The sequence below is a fragment of the Rhineura floridana genome, chromosome 1, assembly GCF_030035675.1.
Source record: "Rhineura floridana isolate rRhiFlo1 chromosome 1, rRhiFlo1.hap2, whole genome shotgun sequence".
Taxonomy (NCBI): domain Eukaryota; kingdom Metazoa; phylum Chordata; class Lepidosauria; order Squamata; family Rhineuridae; genus Rhineura; species Rhineura floridana.
Genome location: NC_084480.1, coordinates 280,335,597 through 280,354,135, shown reverse-complemented (window position 1 = coordinate 280,354,135; position 18,539 = coordinate 280,335,597). Strand labels below are relative to the sequence as shown.

The window sequence follows — 18,539 nt, the reverse complement described above, 5'->3', positions numbered from 1 at the left end:
TGAAACAAGGTACACGGCAGCGATAGAGCAGTTTTATTAAACAGAGTAAATATTATTAGGACACATTCTTTATTCAGCTGGGCATAGCTCTAACACATCAAGATCTTACAAACCAATACAGACTTTTTTCTTTTTGCACATTCTTGTAAAATAAAATCTGTTGTACAGACTTCCTTACAATTATTCTTTCCCTGCCCCAGAATGTGCAGGCTCTCATTTGTTTAATGGATATTGCCTCTCCTCCTTGAAAACCACCTGTAGGGCAACATTAGACTTTCTGAATCAGACAGAAGTATTTGGCCAATGAGGATATAAAGTACAGGATTGATGGTGCCACTCAGAGAAGTGAACACAAAAGCCAATGAGGAGATGGTTGTAAAATCATGTTGCAAGGCAAAGAACAAATTCAAGGGTGCCCAAGTAACAAGGGAGAAAAACATCCCAAGCAAAATTTCTGTGCAGAGTTTTCCTTGCTCACATAAGTTACACCAAATCTTGATGAGCAGTGTCTGAGTGGAGATGACCATTAGCGGAGCAAAGATCATCAAAGAGAGGATAATGATTGTCTGTGGGTCAGCTCCCAAATCAAAAAGCAATAATAGCCAGCAAGACATAGCCCAGAGAAGAACAGACAAAATGGCAGATAGAAGCACAGACAAATATTTAGGACAGTGGCATTGGTACCAAATTGGGAAGAGGACAACCAAACACCAATCAATGCTGATAGACATTAGGAAGTGCATGCTAGTACCTTGCATGAAGAGAAATAAGTATGCCAGTAATAGAAACAACTTAACAAAGGCATCGCTTGAATCCTCACAAGTGCAAAAGAATATGAAGATACTGCACAAAACTAAGAGGGCACTGAAATCAGCTACAGCTAAGTTCCAGATGTAGACAGTGAAGAAATTCTTCTTAATACGGAAAAGGAGAAGGAAGAAAATGGTTCTGTTCCCAAAAAGCCAAAGCATGAAGATGAAGATAATGAAACGAGCAAGCAGACGATCTTGTAATAAGCATGTCAGAAAGCCCTTTGTATGTTCACATGGACGATGTCGAGTATTATGTGAAACATTCAAGAGTCCAGTGGGATGGTGCGTAGTGTTCAGTTTAATCATATGCAAACCACCACTTCTTAGATGTTGGCTTCTTCCACACACAGTCCTGTTAACTGAAGGAAGAAGGGAGTCCTCCTAAAGAGAGAGATCCCAACAATTTAAAATTGGAAATGAATGGAGAAAGCCAGTTCTGAATGGACAGGGAAGGAAGTTTGCCATGTATGTTACCTGATACAGATGCAATGCCATGTCCCTGCAAATTGAAGATTGCAATTTTTGAGACAGCTTCAGCAACGCAGATCATCCTCCCAAAGTTCTCTGACATATATCTCCTTCCCAGGAGTACATATAAACATAAGATCAGATCAAGTTTACAAGTGTTTAGCCAGATGCTTCTGGATGTTACAAGTAAGGTTCAAAGATGACAGCAATGATGTTTGCCCTCCTAGAAACTGTTATGCAGTGGCATAACTGGCATACTACCTTGAACATGGAGTTTCCATTGAGCTATCATGGTTAATGCATGTGGAGCAGAGAATTATCTTTTATGATTTTGTGTAATGCCCCATTGACAGTTTATGACCTGGTTGCTATCATCACAACTTTTGGCAGTAAATTCCCAACCCTTGCTTTCCTTACGTATAGTTTAGCATTGCATATTCAGTCCATAACCGTGATCAGTATTAAGCAGGGTTGTCTCCTTGATATACTTGATATATTGTCTAAGATATACTTTGAAGCTGGTTTGCAAACCTATTTAAGAGATGGCTCGTTGGCACTGGCAATGGCTCGCCCTGATGCACAAGCAACACCAAACCCATGGGTTTGGCAAACTAGAGAAAGAGGAATTTGTGCCAGAGAGGGAGGAGGAAATTTGCATTCCAGAGACTGATGTTCAAGTTGCAAGCCAATGTTTTACAGATAGACAGTGCTATGTCTGCAGCAGGTAAATAAATATGGCAAATTGATACTTACCTTTGCTTCTGAACAATTTGGCAAAACAGGAGAAATCTCATCAGTTCCTGACATCCAGATGAGGCCCCAAAATGCAATCCAGAGAAGTAATGCCATCTCTTGTTCTTCTTTTCTTCCTGGTAAGAAAAAGGAAAGTATCACTGATGTCTGACATATCACTAATCAGTTATGTTCAATAGGATGCAGATACTCCACAACAGGTGGTTTTCAAAGCTTCTGCTTTCCTATTTCTTCATTGACTCATTCACCTACCAAGGAACTGTTGCACATATGCCACTGAACCTTATTTTTGAGGTCAGAGACATGACCCACTATCTGTACTTTACAGAAACAAATGAAGACATTTTTGTTTCAACAAGCTTTTTCCAGATGGATGAAAAGGTCTCTGCTAGAGGTCTTCATATTGCCTTGTTTTTAAACCTATCTTCAGTTTGCCTTTTTGTACTGTTCTTAAAAACTAGTTTAGATGCTTTTATGCCCATAAAAGCATCTGGAGATATCTATGTAAAAGGTGATTCATAAATGATACAAGAACAACAATAATGTTCTGTGGGATGGGAATCCTATACGATAGGTGTTTTTCTCCATTTATGCTACTTCATATCTCCACTGACTCATTTGCCAAGGAATATCTGCACTTTGGCTGCTGAAATGGGGTACATTCAAGAAGAACCTGGGACATATTTTACATGCACATTCCAGTCATGTCAGGCAATTGAGAGGTTTGATAGGCCCCACGCTTGCCCATTTGAGCAGTCTATGTGACTTGATTGTGGCAGGAAACCTGCCTCTGAGGAAAATTGGTCTTGTTCAGGAACACCCAGGCTCCCAAGGGCTCCCAGCATTTACCAAAATGTAGATTTGGAAATGATTGCTATGGAGTTGACAGGGAATTTTGTAGTTCATTGGATTGGGGGTCCTTGAGGGAATTGAAGACACAGGCTTGCAGCCAAAAGGTAGGCCTTTATTGGATGACAAGCATACTCTTGGTCAGTCTCCCTCTGAGTGAGTGGAGAACTGCCACATGGTACTACTTGCCTGGAGTTTTATATACTTCAGGACAAAGAAATTAGCATTAACGAATCAGGAGTTTACACATCAGTATTACATAGGGATTACAGTATTACATAGGTATTGCATAGTCATTACATAGGCATTGCAATGGGCATTGCATAGTCTACATCATGTTCTAGTCAATTGGGCAATGTTTAAAACTTCACATCCCAGTACATTTTCGCCATGAGCTGAGTACTCCAGCTAATGAGCTAAGCATTTTCGTTAATGCAATCCTTCCTACGTTTTGGAGAGTACAGAGATGTTCAGTGTCTGTTCAGTATTATCTTATTTATTATTTATTTATTTATTTTATTTGTATCCCGGCCTTCCTCCCAGCAGGGGCCCAGGGCAGCAAACAAAGCACTAAAACACTTTAAAACATCATAAAAACAGATCTTAAAATACATTAACAAAACAGCATAAAAAACATTTAAAAAACAACTTTAAAAAAAGGGTTAAAACATTATTTGTTTCTAATGTTTGTTGGAAATGTAAACAACAAGAAGGATCATTTTATCATATGTGGTGGCTGTGTAAAAAGGCAAAATCATTTTGGGCACAGATAGGTAGGATGATGCAAAAAATTCTAAAGATAAATATTCAGTCAAAACCAGAATTTTTTTTATTGGGTTTTATGGATAAACAAATAGAAAAGAAATATGGAAGAATAATATTATATATGATTACGGCAGCAAGATTATTATATGCACAAAAGTGGAAAATGGAATCAACACAAACAACGGAAGAATGGCTATTGAAATTAATGGACTTAGTAGAGATGGATAAATTGACATATTTACTTAGAGAAAAATCAACAGACACATTTCTTAAGGAATGGAAGCCTCTGTTAGACTTTTTGTTGAAAGATCAAAACAAAATGATGATATTGGGATTTGACGATTAATTAAGATAGCCTATGGAGAAAAGTGATCCTGTATGTATATATTAAGGGTCAGGTTTGATGTATATTATATACTTATAGCTGATCTGTGACAAATCAGAAGTCAACTATTTTTTGTTGTTGTATTGTTATGTTTTTTGACTTTGTTTTGTTTGTCTTTTGAAAAATTTGAATAAAAATTATTTTTTTAAAAAAGGGTTAAAACATTATTAAAAAACATATTAAACAATTCTGACACAGATGCAGACTGGGATAGGTCTCAACTTAAAAGGCTTGTTCAAAGAGGAAAGTCTTGTAGAGTTCTAGCCGTTCCATACAAACCAACACAGTCAGAGAAAACAGCTGGAAGAAGAAAAGGGTTCTGGCTGGCTACTAAACTTATTAAAATATTATAAACCTTTATAGCTTTATAAAAGAATATATTTTGCTTATTGTTTGAAAATAAAAATTCCCTATCACGGTCTCCTGTGTGTGTGTGTGTGCGCACACTTGTGTTTGTCATCCTTCTCCTAAGTGTTTATATATGATCTCAGTAATTGTCACAAACATTCTAAACCTGGAACCCTATGCCCACTTTTCTGGGAGTAAGCCCCATTGAACTCAATGGGGCTTATTTCTCAGTTGACTTGCATTGTAATTTTCTGAATGACCACTGTTAATAATGTAATTAACACAATTTGTACTTTTCTCTGACCTCAATGTTAAATAGAAACTCCCCCCCCCATATATCGCCGCCCCGAGCTCCTTTAGAGAAAAGTACAGGATATAAATTTAATAATTAATAATAATAAAAAAGTATCTGCATCTCACAATAACACATTATGCATCTGATGAAGGGGACTGTAGTCCATGAAAGCTTATGCCATAATAAATTGGTTAGTCTTTAAGGTGCCACTTTTTGCTAACATAGAGATTAACACAGCTACCCCACAGCTGCCATTTTACTGTGCCTATATTGCAGATGAATGGCTGGGTCATAGCGGGCTTCCTAAGGCTATCCAAGAACTTAATGAATAAGCTGAGAGTTGAACTGGGGACTGTCTCATTCACAGACACACTCCTCAAAGTTACACTACACTACTTCCCAAAACTACATAATCAAAATTCTACCATGAGCAAGTGAAATTTTAACTGAGTTCTCTCAGGCCCATGTCTATGATCAAGACTACCTCACATTTCCTTAGTAAGACTAATACTACAATTACTTACAGTGCAAGCCAAATTCAAGATCCATTGGGATGATTGAGCTTGAAATAGGTGGATCTTGGGCTGTCCCAGCTGAGCTGGGGCAACGTTAGCACAACTCCCTTGACCCAGCCGAGCTGGGGCTATGCTGGTTCAGCCAGTGAAACCTAAGCTGGTGGAATGTATTACACTGAAGTAAGTCCCCCCAAAGGGGCATTCCAGAGGCAAGGGGAGACACACCTCTTCCAGGCCTCTTTCAACTCAGTTACATGATCTTGCAAGCTTGCAGAACTTACTCCTGCAAAAAAAGGGTAGTGTAAGCCACACTCTAATGTAAAGGCCTATGTTCCCTCTCTAGGGTTGCCATGTTCAGGGCCTGAGACTGATCCTGTATTTTTAGAAGAAGAGGTAGTCAGTCAAGTGCAGGTGTTCTTGCAACACTGTAATGGGAAAAACCTGGTAACCAAGAGGTCTTCTGTATCTTTAAAAGTTGTGCAGGGGTGAGGGAGAATTCCACCTTGTGGTTTTTCCTATTACAACATTGCAAGAACACCTGCACTTGGCTGACTTTCTCTTCTCCTACAGGATCAGTCTCAGGCCCTGAACCTGGCAACCCTATCCCTCCCCCAGGCTTAGACTGGCACAGCCAGCAGTAGCCTGGCTCCTGAATGGAGTTTGGAACAGGGATAACTTAAACTGGCTTAATTTAGGCTGGCGTAAATTCTGACAGCTCCCCATACTTAGGATAGCTCAGCCTGCATTAGTAATGTCAATGTAGAGCACCCTCAATTTCAGAGGAGGAGAGACAGGCTCATGTTCAAGGCTTAGCCTACTGGATGTTTAACAATATTTCTTTACACAATGGGAAAAGAAAAAAGCCTTGCCAGGAATTTACTCACAGTGGTAACAACAAGCAAACACATTACATAAAGAAAACTTACCCCAAACCAGCGTTAAGCAAGAATAGTGTCAGTTACTGGCTGCTACTTGGTTAACGCTCTTATAGCAGAATCTTTCATTCAATCTCCTTGTACTGTTGTTCTGCTTCCGTTTTGCTGCTTCTCTCTGATGTCTTCTCTCTTCTCATCTTTTTCTTCCTCTGCTCCCGAGGTCCTCTTTGCAGCTTCTTCTTCTCCAACTGTCACCAACTGATTTCTTCCTCTTCCCCACATTCTACTCCCCCCTTCACTAATGTAATTCATGCATTCTAACACCTATATTCTATTCTATGGTATAGTGAGCTGCTTTATGCCAGCAAGACTATTGGTCCCCCTGCCCAGTGCTGTCTATGCTGACAGGCAGCAGCTCTCCAGGATCTTGGGCAGAGGTCTTTCTCATTACTGGTCCTTTTAACTGGAGATCCTGGGGATTGAACCCAGGATTCCTACATGTTTGCAAATTATGTACTCTGCCACTGAGCTATGCTCCCCAGGGTTTCAGACAAGAGTCTTTCCCAGTCCTCCCCGGAGATGCCAGGAACTGTACCTAGGACCTTCTGCAAGTAAAACAGGCGCTGTATCACTGAGCCATGGTACACTTGTAGCAGTACTCTCAGGAATCTGGCTATAAGGATGTCACTGCATTACTACAGGTGAAGGCAGAAGAGCAAGAATGATCACTGAGATCAGCCAGAGGAGTTCTGTGAATTGTCCTACATGTGACAGAGGTCCAACTGACCTCAACCAGACGTTGGGCATTTAGTGTCACTGAACTCATGCTGTGGAACACTCTTCCAGCAGAGATTCAGCAGACATCCTTGCTTTTGACTTTCAGGCATCTCTTGAAGACCTTTTGTTGTTGTTGTTGAAAGGCCTATGTAAAGGTAAAGGTGTCCCCACACTTATAGTGCGAGTCGTTTCCGACTCTTAGGGTGACGTCTTGCGATGTTTACTAGGCAGACCGTATATATGGGGTGGGTTTGCCAGTTCCTTCCCTGGTCTTTTTTTACACCCCAGCATATGCCAGGTACTCATTTTACTGACCACGGATGGATGGAAGGCTGAGTGGACCTCGACCCCTTTTACCGGAGATTCGACTTCCTCCTTCCATTGGAATCGAACTCCGGCCATGAGCAGAGCTTCAGCTGCGTTACCGCCGCTTACCACTCTGCGCCATGGAGTTGTCTAAAATTTTCTTGAAGAGCGAGTCTGTGACGCCCTTCCCTGGCTCTCCCTGTCAGGCTCCTACCTGCACGTGGTTACTGCCTGTCTCTAGGCACCACCAGGGACTCCACCAGTCCGGACTGTCCTTTATTTTATTTTTTCTCTCCCCGCTCTAGCACAGATCTCAACAGATCCCCCTGCTAGGCAACCACCAGTCACGTCCTAATACTGGTATTCCCAGAGACTCTGAATACTGGTATTGTTATTCTCTTCACCGCTGCCACCATTTGTTACAGTTCCCCTTCAGCCTTGGTCATTACCTTACCCTCCCTTCTGGTCTATGAAACCCCAGCCAAGAATCAGGCCTTTGGTAAACCAAATTAAGTATTTATTAAAGATAACAAAGCTAACAAGATTAACAAGATTTCTTCTTAAGGCACATAAGCATATGGTTTTACTCAATACTAATCCGAACTCCACCCCCCTCCTTCTCCACGCTCTCCTGACAAACCACTCTCTCAAACCCACCAAACAACCCACTCTTTCTCTTCTCCCCCCAGATTCCACTCTCACTCTTCCTTTTATACGTTCAGCCATTTTAAACACTCAGCCAATCATCTAGCATTCTACTGCCCATTCACTCCCCCTCCTCTTTCACTCCACTTACCATGTATCTTCTAAACAACCAACACTTACCATATATACATTAATATAGGAACACTGCTGCTTACCACTCTGCGCCACGGAGTTGTCTAAAATTTTCTTGAAGAGCGAGTCATCTTAATGATTGTTATGTATTGCTTTTAAATGTTTTTTTCTGTTGCTGTACACACTGCCCTGATGGCTATGGGCGGTATAAAATTAAATAAAATAAAAATAAAATAAAAAATACTTTTATAAATAAAATAAAATGAAGATGTGAAGTCTAGAGAGGCCAGAAAGCAGCACTGTTGCTCCACAATCTGTTGGTTCAGCACCAGTTCTTCTTCTTATTACAGGGGTTAAATAATACTGTTGAAAGGATTGCTGGTGCAGTATGTGCTCTTCTGAAGGACTCTGAGCAACTGAAATGTGCACACACATCATATATATTATTAGATGTTTGGAATAACCATGTAGGTGTTTGGTACAACACCGTCTCTACACCAAGGCCTAAAAGGAGTTTCACTTTGCCTGTCAGTACAAAATGACTTATAACAACTAAAACCTCACCTTTTAAAAATATTCTGGTGCTTTCACCTTGGATGAATGGCCTTCAGGAAAGTGAATTCTCCTCCTCAGCCAGGCTTTTGATGTGGCCAATATAGCTTCATACATTCTCCTTCTTACTTTGGTATCTAAGGAAACTCAGGTCACCAGCACTTGAGAAAATGTTAGCCTTACTTTCAATTCCCCCTTGCTGCCTTTAGGACTTGAACATGCTTGTACAAATGAAACTGGACTCTCTAGGGGCGTCTTTAGGCTCATTCATATTTAACATTTCCATTAGAGTGGAACGTTTTAATTTGAATTCCACCATCCATAACGTTTTTGGTTTGGAATTTTTCTCCTCTGTTGTATAAGCAAATTTTAATCACAGTGCTTTGTATTTCTGTGTCAGGCATGATTTCTCATGGACCTCTTTTCTTCACCTCCTTCTTTTCTTTTCAAAGCCTGTCCTATCACTGCAGCTGGGTCTCATTTAGCAGAACTGAGCTGAGTAAATATGTTGCCAGTGACAAATTAAGTGACAGATTTTGCCTTTGCATGATTGCAGACTAACTCTGAAATTTATTTTCATGCAAAACTGTTCCACTGTAACTGTAGAAAGCAACTCTTGATCTACAAAAATCTGCTGTTAGTGATCACCAGCCAGAATATATACAGTCATTATGTGACATTTTGCTTGTTGCTTTTACCTGGATACAAAACCTATGGCTAATGTATTAGTATTGGCAGAAATGAAGTTAAGGTTGCTGCAAGAGGTTAAAAATGTGAATCAAATCTGAAATATTCCTATTTTTACCATTGGATTGCTTCATCTAAAGTCCAGTCTTGTTGCTCAAAAAATCAAATTGGTCAGCCTTTTAATCCAGATTGTGTACTGAACTCCCTCTTATATTCCAAAGTTTAATGCTACTTTACTTTATTTTAACCCCCCTATTCTTTAGGGTGAAATTGCATTTATGATTTAAATTGTCAAGGTGAAGGTGAAGCATGGTCACTATGTGAGCAATTGCTAATGTATCTTAGATTTCACACATGACATTTCCAGCATGTTTAGTTTCTCTCCATCTATTGGTGTACATGTAAAAAAGACAAAAATACAGTTTTTAAATGTGCATTTATGGTGGCTATGCAGAAAGGTGGATTTGCAATTGTAATTTACAATCCTGCATTTTTGCATCACCTGTGAAAAGACTGCATTCTACCTGAAGTACATTTTTAGTCCTCCATATACCATTTTCCCATACAGTTGTACATATTCGGAAATGACTTTTTCACATCTTTAATCGCTCTTCCCTATACAAAAGGATCTCTTTGGTCTCTATTAATTGGTGAGATTTCCTTACCCAGTTCCTTGCCTCCACATTGTCCATGATCATGAACATTTGAATGATCATGAAGTATCCATGATCATGAATTTCCCAGTTCCTTCACAGGCTTCCCTTGCTCTCGTGTTCAGAGAAACTGAAAAGGTTGGGGGAAAGCCCTGTTAATTCTACTGCTGTGTGTTTTTTCTTCAGAGAACATGTGTGCAAACATTGCATAGTTCTATTCAGGGCCGGCTCCAGGAATGCCGGGGCCCTTGGGCATCAGCTTGCCCTGGGCCCCAGTGTGTGTGCGTGTGTGCTCACGCAGCCCACCCCACCCCCACCTACCTGTCTCCTGTCTTTTACTATTGCCTTTAACCAAGATGGTAGCCATGGTTTGCCTAAGGGGATGGAGCCTCCACCGCCATCTTTGTTGATGGCACACATGCGTGCTACGCGCATGCATCTCTGCCATCAACTAAGATGGCAGCAGGGGCTTCAGTACCTTAGGGAAACGCGGCCGCCATCTTTGTTAAGGGCAACAGTAAAAGACAGCAGACAGGTAAGTGGGGAGACATGGGGGGATGTGGGGGGGCACGGATCACAGAAGGGGAGCGGAGGGGCAGCTGAGGGGGCCCCTGTAGCTCCAGGGGCCGTCGGGTCAGTGCACAACCTGGCTGTCCTTTAGAACCGGCCCTGGTACTATTTTAAAACACACACACAAAGAAGAAATATCTATAAAATTGACAAGCTTCTCCCTCACACATCATTGGCTGCTTTCACGCATGGGGCTGATTGTGTTAATTTAACAGATTAAAATGGTAGCGCTTCTGTCCTGATTTCTAAAATTCCTTTCACACTGCAGTACCTACTGCGTTAACAGTAGTTTTTTCAGCCAATATACCGGCATTTCATGCAACTGTCTTTCACAAGGCTGCAATGAACCTCTTGTTTTCATCCCTCACTCATTATATTAATTTTTTTGTTATATTTATACTCTGCCTTTCTTTTACCATGGAACTTCAAGGAGGCATACATGTGGTTCCCAGGTGGTCTCCCATTCAGGCACTGACCAGATCCAGACCTGCTTAGCTTCAGCAAGATGGTGGCCTCATGCGCCTTCAGACCATAGCCCAGGACTATACATGTGCACTGTAGTTCCCCACTGTGTAGGAGGTCTAAGATTTCATCCCATTGCCATGCAACCCTTCTCCCTTTAGCATCTGACATTTTTGTTTTTAACTGTTTAGACAGTAGGGTTAGCAGACCTCCATTTTTCATCTTGAGACTCTGGTTTTTGGGGGTCCCCTTTGGGTCTCCGGGTGACTCACCTTAATCTCTGTACTTCCAGCTTTCATTTTTTTAAAAAAATTAAGTTTCTAGATGGTCTGGTTTCAGAGATATACACCAAAATGTCAGCCCCCCCACTTCCCAGTTGCTCTAAGTTCTGCTCTAATCCCTGCCCTTTCAGGTTTTTAGCCAATAAGAAATTAGGGTTGTGATTTACAAGGAATTATAGAGCCAAAAATGTAGAGTTAAATTGAATTGTCTGCCTTCAGGTAGATTCCGATTTATGGTGACCCTATGAACAGGGTTTTCATGGTAAGTGGTATTCAAAGGGAGTTTACCATTGCCTCCCTCTGAGGCTGAGAGGCAGTGACTGGCCCAAGGCTCAGAAAACATGCTTTTTCCTGCTTTTCTGAACTCCTCACAGATTGAATAAATAAGCTTTCAGTCTTTTTCTCTCTTGTGTGTAGGAGTCAGACAGGCTTAAATTTTGAAGAGGGCAGTGTTTTGCAAACTTCCCAAATTGAAGCTTTAATCCAGTACTTGCTTTTCCAGAGTAAACTTACCCAGAGTAAACCCCATTGAATTCAATAGAACTTCCTTTTGAATAGACATAGTTAGGATTGTGCTGTAGATTGATGGGGCATTTGTGTGAACATAGCAAAGAATTGTGTTTGTGTTGTAAATCTTTCTCTCCCCCTCCAATCTTATTTTTAAAGCAATGCACTTTTACATCTCCAGTGTGTGCGCATATATGGAGTCTTTCCAACAACCCTGTGAGGTAGGATTGGTGATTGGAAACCAAAGCAGCTCACAATAAGAAATAAATTCCTTTAAAATCCAATAACCATAAAAACAAGTATAAACAGTTGCAAAATAGTTTAAAGTGGCATGATTCTGAATTTTGGGTTTGATGAGTGAAGTTGCTTATCACTTGAGGCTGCGGTTCTGTGCACGCTTCCCTGTTTGAGTAAGCCCCATTGAATACATTGGGACTTGCTTCTGAGTAAACAAATGTAGGGTTGCACTATAAATATCTTTACAAGTTGTGTAAATAATAATCTTTGACAGTCATGCTCATATAAATATTACTTCATACTATGTCCTGATAAGTATCTGATTTCACACTATGGTTGTACATGATTGTTTCCTCTACATTTTAAGTATGCCTTCTTCCTTGGGGTGGTCATGGTCCCCCTCTGTTGTTTTCATCCTGAGCGGCAGATAGGCTGAGAGATGGTGGGTAGCCCATGGTCACCCAGTAAACTTTATAGCTCATTCCCATTAAAAAAGAATAATTAAAACGATTTACATGCAGGCAAATTTTATGAAGTAGATCCACACAATACATTTAAAGCACATCCAACTCACATTTAAAATGCATGACTTTCCCTAAAAAATGCTGGGAAGTGCCCTTCAAAGATTATATAGCCTTCTAAGATTATATAGCCTACGGCCATACTACCCCATACACTCCCATAAGTTGTAATCGACTTGAAGGCATATAACAACAACAACATCATATAGCCTTCTAAGCCTCTTACTCTAGAGTTCTGTTGAGTGCTGAATGCAGGATGAGGGTATGTCTGTTTGAGGTTCAGCAAGAAAATAGTTGATCACCCAGAATGCCAGAAGCACATTTTGTTATATTCTGCCTGTTATGAGTTTTTGATAGATATGCATTGCAGTAGAGTGCAGATAACAATGATCTGTTAAGACTGGTAGATGGAAGAATAAAGTAACTTAAGTTTTATTACTACAAAGCAGTAAAGTTATACTTGCTGAAGCAGCCCATGTGGCTTCCACTCAGGGAGCCATTACTAAATAACTGAGAACAAAGACAGGAAGAGAAGGGAGTAGCAAAACTTGCAAAAACAACAAACTCTTTAGAGGAGGAATAGCAGGTTCAAGCCACTTGTAACATGATTGGTGCTTTACTCCCAACATTCCCAAGACCAGTAGTCTGGATTGTTGATCACTGTTTTGGTTTCTTTCAACATTCTGTGGCCTCTGCCACCAGTGACTTCATAGGGTTTTGGGTTTTTTTGCATAAGTCCAGAGTCCATAATTCAGTGGTTCCAGTTTCCAAAATATTCAGCCATCTCTTATGGTTTTTTAGTTGGATCCAGACTGAGTCATGCTTAGAGCAGACTCACTGAAATCAGAGTAACTTAAGATAGTCATAACTAACTTTTCCCATTGATTTCAGTGAGTATAAGCTAAGCATGACTAAATCTGGATCCAATCCTTTATGTGGCTTTCTGAGCAATGTCTTAATTCTTTCAAAAAGAAACTACTTAACAACTGTCCAAATTGGATTCCTTTCAACATCCTTGCCAACAGCCACTTTGGTCCTGCAATCAGCAGCAGAACAGTGACTTCTAAGCCATTGGTCAACATACCACTTTGGCTTCCACAGCTTCACAGGAGGTCCATTTATTTTTATGAACAGGAGTGATGAAACATGATGGATTGTTAGTCTGGATCATGTTTCTGAAACAAGTTCATGTTACTGAAGGCTCTTTCACATTCTAATGTGCTGCTTGAGATTACCTTGGTTCATTGAATCAAAGAATTTAAGCCAGGTGGTACATGCTGACCATTGTTATCCAAGTAGTCTCTGAAGGCTGAGATGCAGAATTGACTGAAGGTTGAAACGTTTGCACAGTGAAGTCACTTTCCCCAAAAAAATCTTGCCTGGATTTCTGCTGGCCACTTATCACGTTCCAGGAACTGCTGGCCACTCATCATGTTCCAAGAACTGAAGCTCCTTTACAATGTTAGGGAGGGACCCTTCAGCTGTGGACTTTGTTGGATTCACTGTAAGTAGGTGCTGTTTTATGTTGTTCATTATGCTGGTTATGCGCTGACCACGATGAATGGATACTATCTTCCAGTTATCTGTCAGTGTGACAGAGCCAAATTTATTTTTTAAGACCAAAGGTTCTGCTTCCAAAATGGCCTTTCCTTTTTTCGCCAGGGTCCCCAAGATTCTAATGGATTTTCTAATGTGTCTGTCTGTTTTCACAACAGTAGTGGTTCTTCTCTGTAGATATTCCGAAAAAACTGTCAGCTCATTCAAGATGTCATACAGAAGGGCCAGATCAAGCAGAAATTGTTTGGAAGACAAATGTTTATAACGACCATTGAAAGAAGATCTATCAGCTTGTGATTGATTACTATCCTCAGTAGTAGACTTGAAGTGTAAACATAGAGAAGAGTAGCTTTTCCAAACTGCTGAAATAGTCCTAAAGGAACTTGCAACCCATCTGACATCCAAGACCTTCCCAATCCTTTTTATCTGCTCATCCAACTGCTCTGAACATTTTCTGAGCTCTCTTTGACTTTGTGGTGACCTGCTATATAAGAAATAAAGCTTGTACATGAATGCACGAAAATGATTCACACCATGGACTTCTGAAACTGTATCCCCAACAGCTAGCTGTAATGTATGGTTCAGACAATGGCATACAATGGTGTTAGGATATATTTCAAGAAGACGTGCTAACTCCTGATTTCCTTCTTAACATTACACTAGTTCCATCACTAACAAAAGATACAAGAGTTTGCTGAAGGCAGACAAGATAAAATCCATGGGAGGCAAGACAGTTAAGGAGTGTTTCTGTTATTGTTTGTGCACTTTTTCCTGTAAGTTCTATTAAATCAAGTAAAATTAAACATGGGTCTTGTTCTTTGTCAAATTCACATTTTAGACACACTATTAATGTGCTCATGTGACTGAGACTTGTGGACTCTTGACATTGATATTTTGTATTACTTTACAGATGTCTGACTGCATTACTGATGCAATGTGATCAATAAGTTGAATGGGGCTGTATCTAGAACGCTGCCCTTCGTCTAAGCCATTTATCTCTTGCAGCTCTAGTAGGTCAAAGTGATCAGAGTAGGATCTACTCTTTTTTGCTATATAATAGGTGGTCATAAAAACCTTGCAGGCACTTTAATTTAGTGATACATTGCAATGATCAGTGCAGGTCTCCATGTGCTGCCTTTCAGCTACATCTACTATTTTCTGGCCATGTACAAGGGCAAATGATTTGGAGTGCTCCGTTATCTTCTTTCAGGACAAGTTCTGCTTTCCTTGAAGTTCCATTGTATGTAACAGAATTTGCACAACTTGAAAGTGAAGCCCCTTGTGTTTGTACTGTTCCTAACTGCTTAGCTTTGGATCATACAGAGCAACCCAGTCTGCCTGATTCACATCTCAACCATGGATGCAAGCTCCTCCTGTTTCCCCACATTTCTAAAAACCAAATTATCTGGCCAGACAGGAATACTGCTTTCTGCATCTTTATCACCGTCACCCTTTGACTGCCCTTTATCTCCAGCTGCTACTGAACTGCTTGACGATGTAGATGGGATGCTATCATCAGGATTCACAGTCTGTTTTGCAATTATATATTTCTCACTCTCCATAACTTGTCTTGGCTTTTTGAAGTAGGAACTAATGAAGACTTGCTTGCAACTGACACTGTTGGGGGCCTGCATAACTGACTCAGAAAGCCCTGCAGCAGTAAAGAAAAAAAAAGCCATGATGATCTATGGAAGCTTCACCCTCTCAGCTCAGTCTTGATTCAACAGCACACAGATTAACCAGCCCCCCTGCACACTCCCAAAATTACACATTGGCCTCCCATGAGATTTTTATGTCTCCATAAAACCCCAAACAGAAACATCCAGAAGCACACCCAGCTGGAACGTGCAAAAATAACACAGATCTTCAGCATGGATCTGCTGCGCCTGAATGGGTAGGCACCTGCATCCCTTCATCAGAATTTGTTTGCCCATATAGTGCAGATCTCATTGGCCTACTGCACCTGGTCCTGGGGAAAGGAGAGGCAGCAGCAGCCATGAGCTTCCCCAGCTCAAGGTTTCCCCTCCCCTTCCTCCTTTTTCACTTTTTCCTGTCTCCGTCTACTCCAAACCCCTCTCTCCTCCACTTTTCCCTCCTTTGCTGGTCTCTCCAGATTCTTCTCTTCATTCAACGTAACCTCCTCCTTCTCTCCTAGAGGAAAAAAGACAGGATATAAATATAGTAATTATACAGCCATGAGAGCGGCTGTATACCATAGCCGGCGTGGATTTTTCACATTCCACAATGTTCAATTGAAAATACCCCCCTTCCCATTCTGATGCTTCCCAGAAGCTCATTTGAAAACAAAACCTTACCAAACTTATAGTCCTGAACTCAGAAACGCTTGCTTAACAACCCTCTCAATTTTCATGGTGATAAACAAAACAGTCAGAAAGAATCGAGAGTTCAAAGTCTAAAGAGAGAGAGAGAAAACCCATGGCCCCTTTGGACTTTTTTCTCTGAGTTTTCATAATCTGTTGAAATTCATTAAAAATCAGCCATGTTCACAGAGTACCTGCAATCCTGTTACTGACCTTGCCCCATCTGCCGACCTTTATCTTCTGCAGTTTAAAAATTAAAAAATGCCTGGCTGATTTTTAATTAATTTAAGAAGTTTTGACTGGATCTCAGTGATAATGTCGGGCATGCTCAGTAAGAACCAACTGTCAGCGTTCTAAAAGCCAGACTCCCAGCTGCTTGGATTGCCTAATCAGGGGGCCACATCCAAGCCAGACTTTGATTTCATGTGAGACAGTCACGCCTTCCCCCAAAGAATCCTGGGAAGTGTAGTTTGTGAAGGGTGCTGAGAGAAGACTCCTATTCCTCTGACAGAGCTCCAGTGGCCAGACTGGTTTAACAGTCAGCTGCTCTGATTGAAGGTCTGTAAGGGGAACAGGGCGTCTCCTAGCAACTTTTAGCACCCTTCACTAACTACACTTCCCAGGATTCTTTGAGAGAAGCTATGACTGTCCAAAGTGAAATAAAGGTCTGGTGTGGATGTGGCCTGGGACAGCTTTGGTTTAAATTTGTGTGGGAGGCTACATGTGCCTGCTGTAGAATAAAAAGGTGAGGGAAACCCTGAAAAGCAATGATACTGTTCACAATATTTTCCTTTTGTAAAGGAAAGGGGCTCCCCTTTGCCCAGCGCCCACCCACCCAATCTCCTCCCCTCCCCCTGCTCCAACCCTCCCTGCCTCTCCCCCAGGTCAGTGTTGGACTACGCCCTGGGAGACCAGGCTTTGAATCCCCACACAGCCATGAAGCTGTGAAAACCACCTCTGAATATTGTTTACCATGAAAACATTATTCATAGGATTGCCATAAGTCAGGATTGACTTGAAGACAGTCCATTTCCATTATCAAACATGATTGCACAGAAATAAACCCAATTGAATCCAAAACGTATGCAACTGATCCAACCCACCCTCCCTTCTCCTTCCTCCTATCCCCTCCCTACTGCCCCTCCCCTTCAATCCCCTCTCCCTCCAATCCCCTCCTTCCCCCTCCCCTCCCCCTTCACCTCCCCATGGTCAGTTTTATCTATCTTAAGCATGACTGCACGGGAGTACATACCACTGAACTCAATAAGCATGCAAATGATCAAAACTGCCCTCCCCTCGCTCTTCCTTTGCACCTCCCCCTCCAACTCCCTCCTTCAACCTCCTTCCACTCGCCTCTCCCTTCCTCCTTCCCTCTCCTCTCCCCTTCCCCTGCTTCTCCCCCATGGTCAGTTTTACCTATCTTAACCATGATTACATAGGAGTAAATCCCATTGGATGCAACAAGCATGCAAATGATCAGACCTGGCTTTCCCCTCCTTCCACTCTCCCCTCCCTTTCTCCTCCCCTCCCCTCCTTCCTTCTTCCCTGCCCACTCCAGCCCTTCCTCCCTCCCCTCGGTCAGTTTTACCTATCCTAGCCATGATTGCACAGGAGTAAATCCCACTGAACTCAATAAACATGCAAATGATCAAACCTGTCCTTCTCCTCTCCCCCTCCTTCCTACTCCCATCCCCCTCCTCCCCTCTGCCCTTTCTCCCCTCCCTCCTCCCCTCCCCATCCCCTGTTGTCAGTTTCACCTATCGTAAGCATGATTTCAGGGGAGTAAATCCAGCTGAACTCAATAAGCATACAACTGATCAATCCATTCTCAGCAAGCTTGCACAGGATCCCATTTCTTACCTCCCGGATTAAAAAGTAGAGAAATTCACTAATAGGCAAAAAATCTTGTGGTTCAAGAACGTACCTATAGCCCACAGATATTATTATTATTATTATTATTTATTTAATCTGTATCCCACCCTTCCTCCCAGCAGGAGCCCAGAGTGGCAAACAAACCACTAAAACACTTTAAAACATCATAAAAACAGATCTTAAAATACATTAAAACAAAACAGCATTAAAAACATTAAAAACAACAACTCTAAAAAAGGGTTTAAAACATTATTAAAAATACATATTAAGCAATTCTAACACAGACGCAGACTCAACCTAAAAGGCTTGTTGAAAGAGGAAAGTCTTCAAAAGGCGCCAAAAAGATAGCAGAGATGGCGCCTGCCTAATATTCAAAGGGAGGAAATTCTACAGG

General features: G+C 41.4%; 1 protein-coding gene across 1 annotated transcript; it reads right to left on the bottom strand.

Moving 5' to 3' along the window:
* Window positions 1-221: 221 nt before the first annotated feature.
* LOC133377456 (proto-oncogene Mas-like) lies at window positions 222-5,273 on the bottom strand. The gene is made up of 3 exons (XM_061611582.1): window positions 5,200-5,273; window positions 2,034-2,149; window positions 222-1,193 (listed from the first exon to the last, which is right to left on the bottom strand). Exons 2-3 carry the CDS (start codon window positions 2,127-2,129, stop codon window positions 222-224), a joined length of 1,068 nt encoding a protein of 355 aa, XP_061467566.1. The 5' UTR covers window positions 2,130-2,149; window positions 5,200-5,273.
* Window positions 5,274-18,539: the final 13,266 nt, after the last annotated feature.

Excerpts from the sequence above, each read along its gene's own strand:
- LOC133377456 (XM_061611582.1), bottom strand. The coding sequence starts at position 2,129 with ATGGCATTACTTCTCTGGATTGCATTTTGGGGCCTCATCTGGATGTCA. Across the intron at positions 1,194-2,033 it reads CAAATTGTTCAGAAGCAAAG|GAGGACTCCCTTCTTCCTTC; the intron begins GTAAGTATCAAT and ends CTCTCTCTTTAG.